We start from the raw sequence: 16,771 nt of genomic DNA on the forward strand, positions 1-16,771 counted from the left end.
AGAGTTCACCTTCATGACTTACAAGTAAGAGCAAGGTAGAATGCTCACTCCAGAGCTGTAACCATTGCAAGGCCATCCCTTGAACCAAAGCATTTTGTAGCTGGTACCCCCTTATTTCCACTTCTTTTCCTATAACTGTCCTCTTTTGAAGCTTCAACTCAAATGCCTACAATCCTTAAGTTCTCTTCTGATTATACAGATTCCAAATATACAGCATCATTCACTAAGAGACCCAGCCTACTTTTAACTCAGCAAAGCTTCCCTAACGTGGGACCTTTGTTTTTTGTTTTAAGGGTTTATTGATTTGGGGTGCCTGGGTGGCTCAGTGGGTTATAAGCCTCTGCCTTCGGCTCAGGTCATGATCCCGGGGTCCTAGGATTGAGCCCCGCATCGGGCTCTCTGCTCAGCAGGAAGCCTGCTTCCCCCTCTCTCTCTGCCTGCTAGTGATCTCTCTCTCTGTGTCAAATACATAAATAAAATCTTTAAAAAATAAAAAAATTTAAAAAAAAAAGAGTTTGTTGATTTGACAGAGAGTGAGAGAACTTGGAAAGAGAGCACAGAGGGAGAGGGGGAAGCAGGCTCCCTGCTCAGCAGGGAACCCCATGTGGGACTCGATCCCGGGAACCTGAGATCGTGACCCGAGCCGAAGGCAGAGGCTTAAGCCACCAAGCCATCAAGGTGCCCCAACGTGGGACCTTTGTATAGTTACACCAGGTTCTTCAGCTAATTTAGGCTAGCGTGATAACAGCTAACTTGTGGAAGTGTGTTATCATTCCCATACATTTGGTTAGAAGGAGTAACACAATGATTCTATCACAATGAATTATACACCAAAAATGGTAGAATGACAGAACATACTTATAAGCTTACATAAAAGTTTTGGTTGTTGCCTGCCTGGTGCTGCATTCAGAATATCTTGGAAACCTAATGTATTCCAAACACGGCCCTGTGTTAGGTGTTGAGAAGATACAGTACAACAGAAAATTGCCTCTGACCTCAGGTGGTAAAAATCAAGAGCAAGAGAGGCTTATACATATTTAAAAAAAAACAGAATATGGTCTGATTGGTGCAGTATCAGAAGTGATGTCAAGTTATGGAAACACAGTATTCAACAAAAAGAAGTTACTCTCTAGGAGTAGGGAAGATTCAGGGATAGTGAATTAAGGATCGAGGAGAATGCATTTAATTACATTCAGAACGGAATTCCGAAGCACAACCCAAAGGAGCTAAGCCTAGTAAGACTGAAAACACTGATTACATTAAACCTGAGATTAAAGTTCATGAGAAAAATAACATAAAGTATTCAAGTTATTAGAATATACCATAAAGTAAGAAAAAACAAAAACAAAAACTAGAAGAAACTTCAATCACACATAACACATTAAGGATTTTATATCTATAAAACATGTATGACACATATACACTCAAAACTACTACAATTGAGTAAGCTACAATCATAGGGAAAAAATGAGCAGAAGACTTGAGTAGGTGTTTTGTCGAAGAAATATAAATGGCAATGAGATATATGAAGAATGTTAAACTTCATTAGCAATCAGAAATATGAAAATTAAGTCCGTGTGGAGATAATCATATTGTAACCCACTCAAAATGAGCAGACACCTCCAGGCCTATTAATATCCACTGGTAGCTGATGGGAAATGATGAGAACTTACATTTTGCTGAAAAATGATGTGGCATCGTCCGGAAAATTTAACATGCTCACACTCTGGGTCTTAGTAATCTCCTCTCAGAGAGGTAAGAAACACTTAAAAATGGGTATCAGGAGCCATGCCTAACAAAGTTCCTGGGAGCACTTTTCATAAGAGAAAAAAGAAAAAACTTGAACAAGCCCAAATTTCACTGATGGCAACAACGTAAGTCAGTTACGGTTGAGTCACACCACGGAATATTGTATCTGGGGAAGTGAAGCAACGGTATGCGTAATAACAGAGATGAAACACAACCTTGTGACAGACGACTGCTGAGAAATATGTAGACTCTAATTTAAATACATCTCAAGAAGAAGCAGAAGTAAACTGTGTCTGTGTCGAAGTACATACATATTTGTTGAAGCTGGGTTTTTTTTGTTTGTTTGTTTGTTTGTTTTTAGAAACAAGGAGAGGTTGAGCACAGAATGTGAGCCACGATTGCTTGGGCAGAAGAAGCCGAGCGGTGCATTATGGAAGAAACACACATGTTGACAGTTAACATGTCGACCGTGCCCTGCTTCTTACGCATGGTGCTACGTGGACAAATACCCAGTTTAATTTGATTTTTTTTAAATCACTCATATAAAATGTCTTACAGTTTGTATTTGAATTCACAGACCAATAAGGAACCACTGGCAGTTGTGAACAGGGCAGTATTACTAGAAATATCCGTGTTCCGAAGAGTTCCTACACCAAGATGCCTGGAATGGCAGTGGCGTCCCCACTTACTCTGCGTCAACAACAGTGGTGCTGCCTGGTACTTTGCCCAACACTGCAGAAGGAGCTACACTGCCTATATCCTTCAGACACCAAGACTAGTAAAAAGATATTAATCCGTTCATAAATAGGACCACTTATCCGTTACATCATAGGCCTAGGAGATGTTCGGTAACATTTCAAGGGGATAGGAATCTCTATCTGTGGGCCCTGGGCTTTTGTCCAGAAGGGAAAACTGGTAGAACCTCCAAACCTGGGTTCTTAATACCCAATCCCTCTCAAATAATGTCATCCCTTTTAGTAATACCCCAGTTGTCCCCTCCTAGCAGAAGTCGGGCTCCCAGAGGCTGAAAGGTGTTGCGCCAGCATCCAGCTTCATTCATCCAAGTCATCTGGGGAGCATCGTGGAAAGACGACACCTAACACAGAAGGGGAGGCAAATGGTGTATGGTCCCCTTCCATCCCTAGGACAATGATTTCCAAGTCAATTCTCCAAATTTCAAAACAAGATCAGAGTCTGTATTTGTACATAATCAATGCACCCATGAAATCAGTGGCTCTCAATCCTGCCTTCCCAAACTGAGAGTCACCTGGGAAGCTTAAAAACATATGAGTGGGTCAATCCCCAGGAGATTCCAACGTGACTGCTCTGAGTTAGAGGTCCCCGCAGACTGAGATCGTCAGAGAGACACTGTCTTCATGGTTGAAATCACACCCATGTGGACTTCTATAAACCAGGGCTACATAAACAACTTGGTGATCATCTTTCTATCTACTGTGTCTCGATAAAACTGTTTAAACATACTTTAAACTGTTAAACATCAGTTTGAAGCTAAAACAAACAAAAAAAAGGTTAATATGCCCACACACCTTCAAAATACCTGCGTAAGATTTTTCTCCCCCATCTGGGCTGACAACACTACAGAAGTCTGCCTTTCTGCTGGGTTTGAAAAAAACAACGTTGGGTGAGGACCAGGGATTTGCTGGTCTAAAACCTGACCACCATTTCCAACAGCAAGAGCCCTCACTGGTAATTGCTTAAAAAAAAAAAGAAAAAAAGGAAACAAAATAACAAAACCTGAATACTCCAACACCTAACCTCCAAGAATCAGAAGTTTCCTAAACCCCGTGTGTTTCACACTTGCCCAGCAAGGTGGCTGGGATGTGAAGCATCGCCATGATCCGGTCACCCGAGATTCCAGCCTCAACCACAGGGATGGCTTTGAGTAAGTTATATCAGCCTCCAGATGGGCAAAATTCACTTGGAAATGAGGAAAAATAGGGCCTCCAGGAGAAGCGGCAACTGAAGCCTTTAAAATTATATCCAGTCATTCTCTTTGAATGCAGATTTATAGCCTTTTGTGGGCATCAGAAGCACGAGGCTGCCAACATCAAAAGCTCTCTTAGAAGAACCACAAGTCAAATGTTGATGCTCGTTTGAAATCTGCCCCACCCCGTGTCCTGAGTGTCCAACCTTGACATCTACCTGAATACCACCAACTCATAACGGGCCCAGCAGACCATTCAAACTGGAAAAGGTTACTTTCTCACCACACCTCAAGACCTAGCTTCACACACGGAAAACTGGAAATTGGAAGTGATTTATTTACCCAGATAAGAATTTGCAGCTGTGCGGCAAATGCCCTTCTAAAACCATATCCTTTGTGTAAAGCATAACTCGCGGCACCAATATCACAATTAGTGGAAATGCAGTTACTATAATATTCTTTCCTGTGTACAGATTTTTAAAGTAATGACATTTAGAAAGTACTTAGGACCTACTAGTGATTGTAGTAGATCCTCAATACTGGTATTTGTTCATACTGAACACATTTATTTCCAAGGATGCAGGAGTAATTGAGACAAAAGCTTAAGGTCACCCCAAATTTCCTCCCAACATGGAACAAACCCATAATGTAAATCCTTTGTATGATTTTAATTAGCTCTGCTACACTGAACTAACCTGAGCCCCTCAAATCAAAACCTTAACATTCTCTAAGAACTAAGCCAAGAAGAGAAATCTATATTATTTCAAAGGTGTTTAGAAAAATACAAACATTTTAAATAAAAGGAAGACATCTTTTAGCACAGAGGAAAAATGATCAATAGTCTTTAGTCTTCTGGTATCATTTCTTTTGAATTCTTCTGTGCCTCTATTGATCACTTTTGTTATTATAGCCCCGGAAAGGAGAGGTAAGAGTGACATTGAGAAAGTGAAGAACTGGATTCACAGGCAAGCACCAATGAGAAGACCTATAAAAGTCAAGAAAGCTACTTTGTTTCTCTAGACTTTGGCTGTTCCTGTAAAAATCTCGGCTTTGGCCTAGAAATTTTAGGGTTTTATTAAGGGATGTAATTTTATGATTTTCCTCTACAAGTGGGAAACAGAAGTACATAGAAACTGGGTGATCAAATTAATGTTTATCAAACGTAAAACGGATGGTCACATAAATGCTTTCTGTCTTCTGCTTTGAGGCAGTGCCCTTCCACAAAGCTAGACGACATTTTAGAAGCGCAGCTCAAAGAAAGAGGAGTACTGAATGTGAGAAGAGATTGTCTCCTGGATCCCTTCAATGTCTTCACAAAATACACCAAGATCGCTGAGACAAACCAGAAGACTGAGTGTTCTATATAGTGAGTTTTGTTTATCAAAGGTGTTTTATTAAAATAATGTGAGAAGACTTGGAACCTGGAAACATAAAATTTCATAAATCTCATTTCTATTGGAAAGAAAAAAATCAGTCACTCTAGCAACCATAAGTACCTGCCCCCCACTGAGCAAAAATGAGCCACCGTGGGGTTGAGGGGGGTCCTAACCCTTTCGGCCATTTTCCATGCAAACCCACCTCGGTTGCTAGAACTGCTCGTATAGGCTTTAGTTTACAACTACTGATTGAAGAGAAACTGATACCTGGAATTAAATTTTTTATGGTATTGGTACATTCCTCAAAATGGCTAAGTCAAGGCTTACCACCATCCTTCCTGAAGTCCCACTAAGTTGTCCTGAAAATTCTACTTTCACAGCATTTTTTATTGAAGGTTTTGATGCATATTTAAAATGCCAAGAAATGCTTCCTGGAATGATAAAAAACACTGTGAATGAAAGGGACTGAAAACAATGGAGAGCGCCATAGAATGTTAAGAGCACACAGGCACTTTAAAGGTGATTTAGTCATTTTTTCCTCACAGAAGAAATAAAAAAAAAAAAAAAAAAACAGAGAACGAAGCAACATGTTCAAGGACACGTGATCACGCGCTTCCGAGGCTCATCACACTGCTTAAAGGAGAAGCAAGTGACTTGAGGAAGAAACAGACAGGGGGCCCGGGTGGCACAGCTGGTGAAGCATCCGCCTCCTGGTTTCAGCTCAGGGTCATGAGATTGGGCCCCACGTCAGGCTCCGTGTGGGCTTGAGATTCTCTCCCTGCCCCCCACTCCCGCGCTCACATCCGCGCATGCACACACTCTCTCACTCTTTCTCTCTCAAATAATCTTTAAAAAAAATACAGACAGGGCGTCTGGGTGGCTCAGTGAGTTAAAGCCTCTGCTTTTGGCTCAGGTCATGATCCCAGGGTCCTGGGATCGAGCCCCGCAGCACATTGGGCTCTCTGCTCAGCAGGGAGCCTGCTTCCCTTCCTCTCTCTCTGCCTGCCTCTCTCTGCCTATTTGTGATCTCGGTCTGTCAAATAAATAAATAAATAAATAAATAAATAAATAAATAAATAAAATCTCTTTTAAAAAATTCAACAAATAAATAAAATTTTAAAAGTTTAAAAATACAAAGATGTGGGGTTAGATGAGAGATACCATGGAGAAAGAGAGAATGGGAGTATCTAAATTAAGAAGCTGACTCAGAAGTCAAAATTAAATCGACATCTCACATAAAAGTGTTATTAATGTCATTTAAATTAACAGCATAGAACTTTAATGATCTAAGTTTGCTGTAAGGATGATATATGACATTCCACTAATATATAATATATACGCAGATACCCATGCATTAAAACACTTATCAACTTGACAATTATTAATAATTGCCTATGTAAGTGATGGTCTTCTCTGCTGCAGGATGTGATACGGTAGAGCTGTCTTTCCACAGTACCAGTCCAGAGGTCGAAATGCACCTCAAGCTGTCTGTTAAACTTGAAAAAATATTAAATGGGCTGTATGAGTTTTCCTTTTCTTTTTTATCTTTTTATTTTTTTTTGCTTTATTTTTGCCCTAATGTAAAATTTAAAAAAAGAAACAAAGAAATTAATGACAAATCTTTTATTCAGCTTCATTTCTTTAAACCAAACCTCTGAACACTTATATCCCACCCACACACCTCACACTGACAAAAACATGTGAACCTCCTGATTGTTTTTGTTGTGTGGTTTTTTGGTTGTTTTTTTTTTTTTTTTTCCGTAGGAAAACAACTTTGGAAATCTGATGTAATCAGTGTAGCTTCTGGTCCCAAGACTAAGGTAGATACAAGGGTTGCCGATTTAGATGCAGGAAAGTTAAACTTTTTCCAGCCCCTTTGAAAACAGGTTTTCAAAGAATTTTATATTGCCTGGCAAAGAATTTTATTCGGTGGTCTGTATTTTTTGGCCCTATCTCTTTTTTTAAAGACAGGCTGGAAAATTCTTGAAGACACACTAATGAAAATTATTACTGGAAGTCCAACTGCCTTGTGCCACAGCACTACCTTCAAATACAAATTGAAAGACTTTAATCTTGCTTTAAAAGTATATGCAGAACAAAAAAATGAAGCACATACACTCAAAATTAATAATAAAGATAAGGTATTTAGAAAGCCATGCAGATGGAGGGGCTTGTGTTCTATTTCTAAAATGTCTGGCTTATAATGGCATCTTCAAAAATAAAACCAGAGAACTAATTTGTGATTTTTACCTACTTTAATGAACACTTTCATTCCTTTGATTAAGAACATCTTATTGCCTGGCAATTGTCTCAGAATATCTGACATACAACCTACTCCATAGCACGTCATAGTGATACAGTCACAATTTTACTTCCCTCCAATCACTTCTGACACATTTCCTAGGCAGGGCGACCTCTGTTTATAACCATGAGAAGTGTAATACCAACAGATGAAAAAACAACACAGGTTACCGTTTTTTTTCCCCCCCTCAACCAAAATTTTTATTCACGTATTTCACACATGTTCACGCATCCACTATCCACGGCCCTGTCTCAAGTGTAATGACAGCAAAATGCTGTATCATCCGGCTCGGGTCTGATCAGTCCATCCGGTAAAAAAATAGAATTACAAGGTAAAGAAGTCCAAAAGGCCCAGAAGCCATTTGGAGACTCAGCTTCTAGGCCTGGTACTATTTATTGCTCCCTGTCTGGCCTTGGTTGAAGAATCTCTAAATCTAATTTTATCATCTTTTCGCGATCAGGGCGGATGTGCAAATACAGAGTAATCACACTTGTGAACATCCCTTAAAAGTGTCAAGTCCCATGCAAATGAACGATTACTCAAAAAACTCATCCATAAGAGTGTCACTCTTACACTTAACCATATTTCTAGAATAGTCTGTCTAGACATAGAGGCTTTCCAACCCTTCAAGGGGAAAAAAAATATATATATATATATATATATTTATATATATATATAATATATATATATATATATATTCTCTTACAGTCATTTAATTCTTTCTCTGGCAATTAAACTTTCCTAAGTTATTTTATCACAATATTGAATACGTTCTAGGAATTTCCACCTAAATAGTATTCATACCTTAACAAAATGAGGTTGGAGTCAAATATTGGTTGGTGTAGGCTATTGGACAACAACTGCCAGGGGCTGGGTAAGTAATGGCAAGCAATGGGCCCTTCAAGTACAGGGAACTACCTTGCAGCAGAGAGAGAGACCCCAAACACCAGCTCCTACACAATGCCCTGAGAGCAACAACCCAGCTAGCTGGGGAGCCTCAGTACGCTCTGTGAACAGTGCTCTGTTTCGTTTTTGTTTTTGTTTTGAACCAACTGGTTTTACTCTACCTCTTCCTTAACTATACCCTCGTTCTCTCATTATCTTGAATTCCAGATCATTTTCCAGGCAGCTACAGTCAAGAGATATGATAGAATGAAGAAGTGATCGCAGGAGTAGAAAAGCTTCTTATTAACAAAAATCTGACTTTGGGCAAACTGCTCAACTTCCTGGGGACTCAGGTTCCTCTTTATTACGTGCAAAAAATTAGATGCAAATATCCATCCTCAATTCCTTCAAAACAGGTTTCAAGACTTTCCAAATAGTGCATCTGTCTTTATAAATGCTGGGAGCTGGACTATATATCATCTCAGAATGGAGCTCCTGAATGTGTTCGTTTTATGAGTGGCTGCGTGTCTGTCTGAGTTAAAACTGACATTTGTGTTGGCCTCTTCCTCTGTTGGCATTTTAAAAATAGACTTACACTGAATTCCACTCCTTACTGCCTCACACATGAAAAACTATATTGAAAATACAAACTCTGAATTACTATCCCATACGGCCCTACAACTCAAAGAGGGATGGGGTCCCTGGATGGGGTCATCTAGAAGCCTGTGAGAAATGCAGAACCTCAGCCCCCTCCGCAGGATGAGTAAATCAGAAGGTGCATTTGAAGGAGATCTGCAGTGATTCACATGCACATTAACATCTGAAAAGCACTGATTTGTGAGTTTCAAAGATATTACCAGCTTAGCTTCCATAACCCAGGATCATTTGGTTTCCCCTCCTCTCCGAGTAGATTTTATTAAATTAAATTCAAACAAAGATGGTAAGTCCTAAGTAAGTACTGTGGCTAGCAGAAGCCACCAATCACTTTCACACTACTCCCGACAACACGCACACAAATATATTCAGAGGCAAATTTCTCATCCAATATTTAGAAAATAAATTTGCTTTTATAGTAAGTTATCAAAATCTGTGAATGATATTACACAAAACACAGCTACGCCAGCGTGAGTTGAGCCTTTGAAGGATGCAGAAAGATTTCTTCCCAGGCTTGCCTGCCAACCACCTACCTTCTGAAATTTCTGCAGATTTACTTTGCCGTGGACTCACCCGATTTGAGAAATTACAACATTTGATTTTAGATACCAACAAAGCATCTGAGAAATTCATTCTTATTCAAGCTTCACATTGCTGCAGTGATGCTCTCCCCCCCCCATGATTCCTCTTAGCCTTACAATGCTAGCTTGGGTGGGTGGGATACTGGCGTGCTAAGGTCTCTCTTTTCTGGGGAGAAAGGCCCTTCTGCACCTTATGAACCAGAAACTTGGGGACAGAGAGTCAAAATCTGCATTAAGTGAAGCTGTCGTTGACCAAACTTGGAAGGCAGCTTTTGGCTTTCCAGTGTCCTTATTTATGAAGAAAGTAACTGGTCATAGAGGAAGAATTCGGGCCTCGCCTTGTTCGTCTTGTTAGTAACAACATCAGGAAATGCCCTGAGTCCTGGAGTGGTTTGATATACCTGAAAAGCATCACATAGGTGGTGTTGTTTCTACTCAAGCCCCAGAAACACAACCCAGGACTCCTGCCGCCAATTTCTAGTTCAGTGAAGTCGGTGGGGAGGGACAGGGGATGGAGCAGAGCAGACGCGGTTCACACCCCGTCCTGCACACGCACGCCCGCTTTCAGAAGAATATACTGCAAAAGCACCGCAGAGTTCACAGCAGATTTCTAAGGCAGTCCAAAGGGAATACGTGAACATCCGCCTAATTCTGAAAATTATCTACGCACAGCATGTGTGTGCGCCCGGTAAGGCCATACGACGCAATGTGGCACAAACAATTAAAAGTTCTTCTCAAAGTGGAAATGCAAAATAGAACGAATATCTATTTTCTATAAATGAATCGAGCCATCTGCCTCGAAAGAGCAGCAGCAGGAGTACCCAAAACAGCAGAAACAGCAGCCTCTGGTGTTAACAATCTACTCTCAAATCTCATGCTCCACATTTCGCCGGCAAACAAGGCTAAAAATACAAGACATGCAACAAATACTCTCTTGGGATCTGCCATTCCATGGATGGCGCATTCAATCAGAGTAATATTTTCTGTTGAAATTCAAAATTCAAAAAAAAAAAAAAAAAAAAAAAAAAAAGGCAAGCTATCATATTAGAAGCTGGCGTTCAGAATTTTAAGTGTGGTTCCAATCCCAAAGTATATTAAGCTGAATGGTGAGAGGGTGGTTGTTTTCGTACAACACAAATCTCTGAGATTTATCTGAATGTATTTATAGATTTATTTAAGCTACTCTGAATTCCTCTACAACTCTCACAGTGATAGAGAAATAATTTTAGTCCTTTTGTCACCAAAATATAAGGGTCGTTTTATTTTTGGCATAGTTTAGGAAACAGTTCTTGTTGTAAGCTCTGGGGCAGGATGGTGTAAGTTCGAATCCAGGCTCCTCTGTCATATCTCTGTGACCTTGCACAAGTTATATCAGCCCTCTTTGTCTTCCTTTTCCTATGTTAAAATGAGAATACTACTTACCTCAGGGTGCAATTTTTTTTTAAGTTTTTATATTTATTTGACAGACAGAGATCACAAGTAGGCAGAGAGGCAGGCGGAGACAGAAGGGGGAAGCAGAGTCCTTGCTGAGCAAGGAGCCAGCCGCAGGGCTCGATCCCTCCCAGGACCCTGGGATCAAGACCTGAGCTGAAGGCAGAGGCTTAACCCACTGAGCCACCCAGGCACCCCCTCATAGTGGTATTTTAAAGACTAAATGAGCTGACAGATGTAAAGCATTTAGGATAATCAATGGCACACACTGAATACAATAACTGCTATGATTATTTCGCACTCAAGGCTACAAAAATGCCTCCTCTTAAGGAACAGGCATGAAGTGAAGAGCGGCAGCAATCGGATGGTGAGTTCTCATGCCAAATGCGGCCATTTAGCAAATGAGGGAGACGAGCTGCTCAGCGGTCTTCACCTAGAGTTTGCCATTCTCACTACAGTCAAGTCCCCGCTGGCCATGCGGTCATGCCATCAGTTCATGAAGTCATCAGGACGGGGAGGAGGACAGAAGAGAAGACAACGACATGGCTGGTCAATGGCTGGCACTTTCCTGAGTATGGGATTAGGATTAATGGCAAAAGTGCAATCGAAAGGCATCCGCGGGGCACCTGGGTGGTTCAGTGGGTTAAGCCTCTGTTTTCAGCTCAGGTCATGATCTCACGGTCCTGGGATCAAGCCCAGGATCGAGCCCAGCATCGGGCTCTCTCTGTTCAGCAAGGAGCCTGCTTCCCCCCCACCACGACCCCCCCACACCCCACCTCTCTACCCACTTGTGATCTGTCAAATAAATAAATAAAATCTTAAAAAAAAAAAAATGCATCCCCATCGGGACTTTGTCAGTGTGTGTGTCTGTCCTTTACAGGGACACCTGTATCTCCACTACCACCTTCTTTAAGAGGATGTTACAGAATATAACTTTCTTTGTACATATACCTGTCTTTGGGATTAGACGTGAATGTGTGTAGCCTGGGTCTCTAACCCTCATATTAAAAAAAGAAGAAAAGGCACAAGAGATGGTATCAAATATTCACTACCTCCTGTACAACTAATTCCTTGAGAAAATCTTTAGAGTTGCAACATTTTAAGCTAGGGACTAGACATAGTAAAGGCAGACCACAAAGTCAGGATAGAGAGAAACGTGCTTCCCTAACTAGTAAGAGGCAGGGTCTGGGGCTACCTGACTCACCCAGTTGTACAGTTCTGAGAGCTCAAGGAGGATTCCGGCCCCATAGGTTTTCCCATCCTATGGGCCACCACTTCCAGAACCACACACCTGTCAAAGACTGAGGAAAGCCATTTATTTTTCATAGTAAGACCCTGCAAAAGAACAACTTTCTTTCTAAGGGCCAGATTAGAACAAATAATCTCTTCTTAAGAACTAAAATACTTGAAGGCATTTCTTTTCATTTATTTGTTTGTTTGACACAGAGAGAGAGAGATCACAAGTAGGCAGAGAGGCGGGGGTGGGGGGGCAGAGAGCCTGATGCGGGGCTCGATCCCAGGACGGGAAGACCTGAGCCACCCAACTGCCCCGCTTGAAGGCATTTCTTGAGCAGAATACTTTGTCAGGCAGGAAAACCAGCAGCCGGAGGACTGTTCAAGCTAAAAGCACAACCCAAAAAGTCAGAATAAGACATTCCTGGGAGCAAAGTGGGAGAAAAGGCACTTTCCTCATAGCACTCTGGAGGGAGTTTTTTGAGGAAAAGGAGCAGAATGAGAAAGACCAGAGAGGGGAATTGGGGGGTGGGGGAAATGGGGGGTATATAAAGTTCGTTAAGAAGGAAATGACTATGGATTTTGAAACGTATGAACCAGGTAGATAAATGGATTTAAGTATGTGTAAACGGTCTGACCCTATTATGCCCAGAAAATAAATGTGTACCTCTCTTGCCCTTATTGCATTACTATAGCGATTATAAGGAAAATGTCATTGTCCAGGACATTTTTTAAAGCAGGGAACTGTGTGGAAGTTTAGCTTATCTAAGATTACCTCACTCCCTGCCTTTAGATGAGGATATCTTTATGTACAGTATCTAATACGGGAATCACAACCAGATCTACAGCACTACTCCCGTTTTCTCAAAGAACAAAAACAAATCAACATGACAACACGATGTGGATTCAATTAGCACTTGGCAGGTCATGAATAACTTTTAAACAACCTTCTTTTAAGTTGGAAAGTGTTAAGATATACAGTAATCATGGCACCAAAGTGCTTTCCTTACAGTAGGCCAGCAGTCAGGAACATAAATCTGAAAAGGTAAGTCTTGTTTGCAAAGGAAGGAACCAGAACATTTCTCCTTGGGCCATACCAGTTTCTATGGGCAGTCCTTTGTCCCAAGCATCTTCCTCTTCCAGTATATTCATTTAAAGCCCATCACCTGAAACCTCCCTCTGATTTTCAGATGGTTTTACATTAAGTATGGAGGAGAAGAAAAGGAAAAAAAAAGAAAGTTGGTGTACTCATCTTGCAAACAAAAGCATAAGTCATTATAAAGAAAATGCTACTGAATTGTTAAAATATTCTTAGATCATCAACGCAAACTGCATAATTCTATACACCCTGTGGTTTGGGGGGAGGGGGCAGAATACCTTGGTTCAAATCAACATGGAAAGACTTGCCAAAAAAAAACACCTATTTCATCGGATAAAGAAGAACCACCTGGGGCTAACCCCACAGAGTCTGGTGAGACAACTCAACAAACACACCACAAGAGTGCAACTCATCCTGCTTTTAATGAATGGGCAGAACTTAAGTATCACTGAAACACACCCTTTGTTCTGAAAACTCCATGGTGCCCACCTGCCCAAAACCAGGTGCATGCAGCTTCACAGGTTCCAGAGCTGGCTTACCACTCATTTCATATAGAATCCCTGACAGATGCTAAGGACTGGGCTTCATACCCCCCCAAAACATAAAATACTACAAGGGAAATATTAGGCAGATTTACTGCTCTACTCCATGTGTCTTGAACATTACTATGATCTGTGCAAGACATTTTGTTGTAAATAAGCCTGCAGAGTGTACAGTATGTTTTCTAGAAGACCTTTAAAGAACAGCTTGCAGACAAGAGGTGCTAGCCTTACTTTCACAGCCAGCAAAACTCCATCCAAGAGGCTTCTGGCATGTCCCCACCTCTCGTTGGGGGCTAGCTTCAAGACAACTCCACCAACCAAATTCCAAGGGGTCAGTACTCAGAGTCAGGTGCTCTTAGGTATTTCCACATCAAACAGCAACTGGGAATTCAGACACTTAGAAAATTTAGAAAAGAAAAGGCCCGCTTTTTCCCCAGAACAGTGCATTAAAACCAACTCAGAGCTGACTTTGCAAGGAGGCATTCTCCATAGTAAATTAAATGGCTGAAGCTTGTGCTTCTTCCAGCAAAGGGAAAGAACCAGGCTTCACCAGAACCCAGACTGTGCAATCACCGAAGCTCATTTTTAAACCTTTGCTGCCTTTTAAGAAGCCTGCTCCACCAAAAACAAAAACAAAAAAAAAAGAAAAAAAAGTTTTCAGTCAATGAAATGCAAATTGTCACTGAACAGGACCATAAACAAAGCTTCTATCTACCTCTTTCCCTTTTTTTTTTTTTTTAATTCTTCATTCTAGGCATCCTGACTGCTTTTAACACACCGTTAGCGGTTGTAAAAATTAGATTACGTTGGTTCTTTTATGATTGTCTCCAGCCCCTTCCTCCCTCTTGTCTCCCGGCTACTCATTATGTTCAGGATAGCCAGGAGAGCAGAAGGTGAGGCGGTCAGCTCAGTTCCTCCCTCTTGCCAGACAAGCGTTAGGTAAATCATTCAGTGCAATTACATATTCTAAACCTAATGGATGGCACACAGGGAAGAGAAAGGTAAAGACGGGCGGGAAGGAGAAGCTTCGGGATTATTTCTAAGGTAAAGCCACAATACTCAAGCTATGTCTCAAAACGCTTCTCATCGTCTTCAAAACAAGTCGGCGGGATTTATCTTTAACTTGATGCTCCCGGTTCTCATTCACAGTGGAGGTGAAACCAGTTGCAAAATTTCACTCTACTGGAGTCCGGAGGATCCAGGAAAACGGGGCTTGTCTTTCAAAGTCAGCAAGAAGCGGCGGTTTGAGCCCTGCGCTCCCTAGCTCCCTAGCTGGAGGCGGCACCGGGTAGCGGCCGGGTGAGCGGCCTCCGGCCAAATGCTTATCCCGGCTCCGCACGGCGAGCACAGCTAATCGTGGGGGGTGCACACAGCTCTCCCGGGCTCCCGCACACCGCGGCCTCCTCCAAAGAAAGCCCAGTGCTAAGACCTCGGGTTAGTGTCGCCCGTGGGTTGCCAAGCTCAGCGGACTTTAGCTTGGGTGTCGCTCCCCAAAGGGAAAAGGCTCCCTCTCCATTCAAGCCCACCCTACAGAGGCTCCCATCACCCCGCCCCTCTCCCAGGAACTCTCGGACACCACTGTGCGCGCCCACCCGTGGTCTCTCCTCTTACAGGCAAGTGGAGAGGGCACGGGAGAGCGAGATTGGACTGAAGAGGTGGGTACCCCGGTCTGCAGCAATTGGGGAGGGCTCGGAAAATGGAGCAGGCGGTGGGCGTCAAGGGTAGGGGCCCCGGTCACAGCAACCTGTAGGATTGCGGCTGATCGCAAACTTGGGGTGGGAGGCAGCGGTCCCCTCCGAGGTCCTCCGCCCGATTCCCACCCTGTGGGGTCCGCGTTCGCAGAGGTGCAGCGCGCAACTTGGGAAGCCAGCGCCATGGGTGCGGGTCCCGCTGGGTCTCGCCGTCGTCCCCTCGCCTCTCCCCCGGCCCCGCCGCCCGCTCCGCCGGGCGCTTACCTCGGGCAGCCGCAGCCCCCGCCGCCCAGAAGCAGAGCCCCAGCCACGGGAGCCACCGGCGCGCCCCTCCAGCGCCTCCTCCTGCGGCGGCCGCTCTCCCCATGCTCCTCGCCGTGCTCGGAGTCCGGCTCCTCTTCCACGCCCCGGGCGCCCGGGAGAAGCAGGGCGAGCCGAGGACCGAGACAAGCGGGTCCCGGAGGTCTTCGGCCAGTGACTGATCCACGGCGGCTCCCTACAGCCCCGGGGCAGGGCGCTCCGAGCCGCCGCTGGCCGGGCACCGGGAGCCAGCACGCGCCCCCATAGCCTCCCACGGCGGGGCGACCGCCGCCGCCACGGCCGCTGCCGGAGTCGCGCGTCCTTCCCGCAGCACCGCTCGCCGCGCTCCCGCCGCTGCCGGGTCCGGGACTACCGGGCGGAGGAGCGAGTCCGCATCGCTAATGAGATCCCCGCGGCCGCCCCTTCTCCTCCCCTCGGAGCGGCAGCCAATGAGCCGGGCCGGGGCGGGGCGGCGGCGGGCCGCGCGGGGCGGGAGGCCGGGAGGCGCAGGTGAGCCCCGCGGTGGCGGCACGCGCCCTCGGGTTCCTCCACGCGCCGCAAATGGCCCTCGGTCGCGGGGAGAGGCAGCGGGTCCGGAACCCGGCTCGGGGACGCGAGCGCACGCCTGCGGACGTGAGGGGCGCCGGCGGGCCTCTTGGAGGCGAACCCGGCGCGGAAAGATGTGAGCACCTCGGCAGCCCAACTCAGAGTCTGCCGCTTCCAGGAAACCTCTGTTTTGTTCAACTTTGAGCCCTTTCTCAGTCCTGCCTCTCCGGCTTCCATTTTTTAACGTCAGATCAGACAGCACTCCGAGCATGTTCAAAGAAAAAAGAGAAAGCCTTAAATGCCAAGTAGGGAAAAATAACACTAGAATAAATCCATTATTGTAGCTATGCTAAATCCCCATGCATATAAATAGAGAGGTAGGGAAATTGCAGTCAAGGGTGCATTAAGGGGTATGTGATAGATTTTTATTCCTACCT

General features: G+C 43.9%; 1 protein-coding gene across 12 annotated transcripts in view; it reads right to left on the reverse strand.

Annotated features, from left to right (window-relative positions):
- Positions 1 to 16,216, reverse strand: part of UNC5D (unc-5 netrin receptor D) — a 556,683-nt gene extending 540,467 nt beyond the window's left edge. For 7 of the 12 annotated variants that reach the window (XM_032329094.1, XM_032329095.1, XM_032329093.1 and 4 more), the window contains exon 1: positions 15,753 to 16,215. In XM_032329094.1, coding sequence (XP_032184985.1) covers positions 15,753 to 15,855 — 103 coding nt within the window. In that variant the 5' untranslated portion in view covers positions 15,856 to 16,215. Of the gene's footprint in view, positions 1 to 15,752 lie in introns of all 12 variants that reach the window. The other 5 variants (XM_032329091.1, XM_032329087.1, XM_032329090.1 and 2 more) reach the window with 2 other exon arrangements.
- Between the last annotated feature and the right edge of the window lie 555 nt (positions 16,217 to 16,771).

This window comes from Mustela erminea, chromosome 21, assembly GCF_009829155.1.
Source record: "Mustela erminea isolate mMusErm1 chromosome 21, mMusErm1.Pri, whole genome shotgun sequence".
NCBI lineage: Eukaryota > Metazoa > Chordata > Mammalia > Carnivora > Mustelidae > Mustela > Mustela erminea.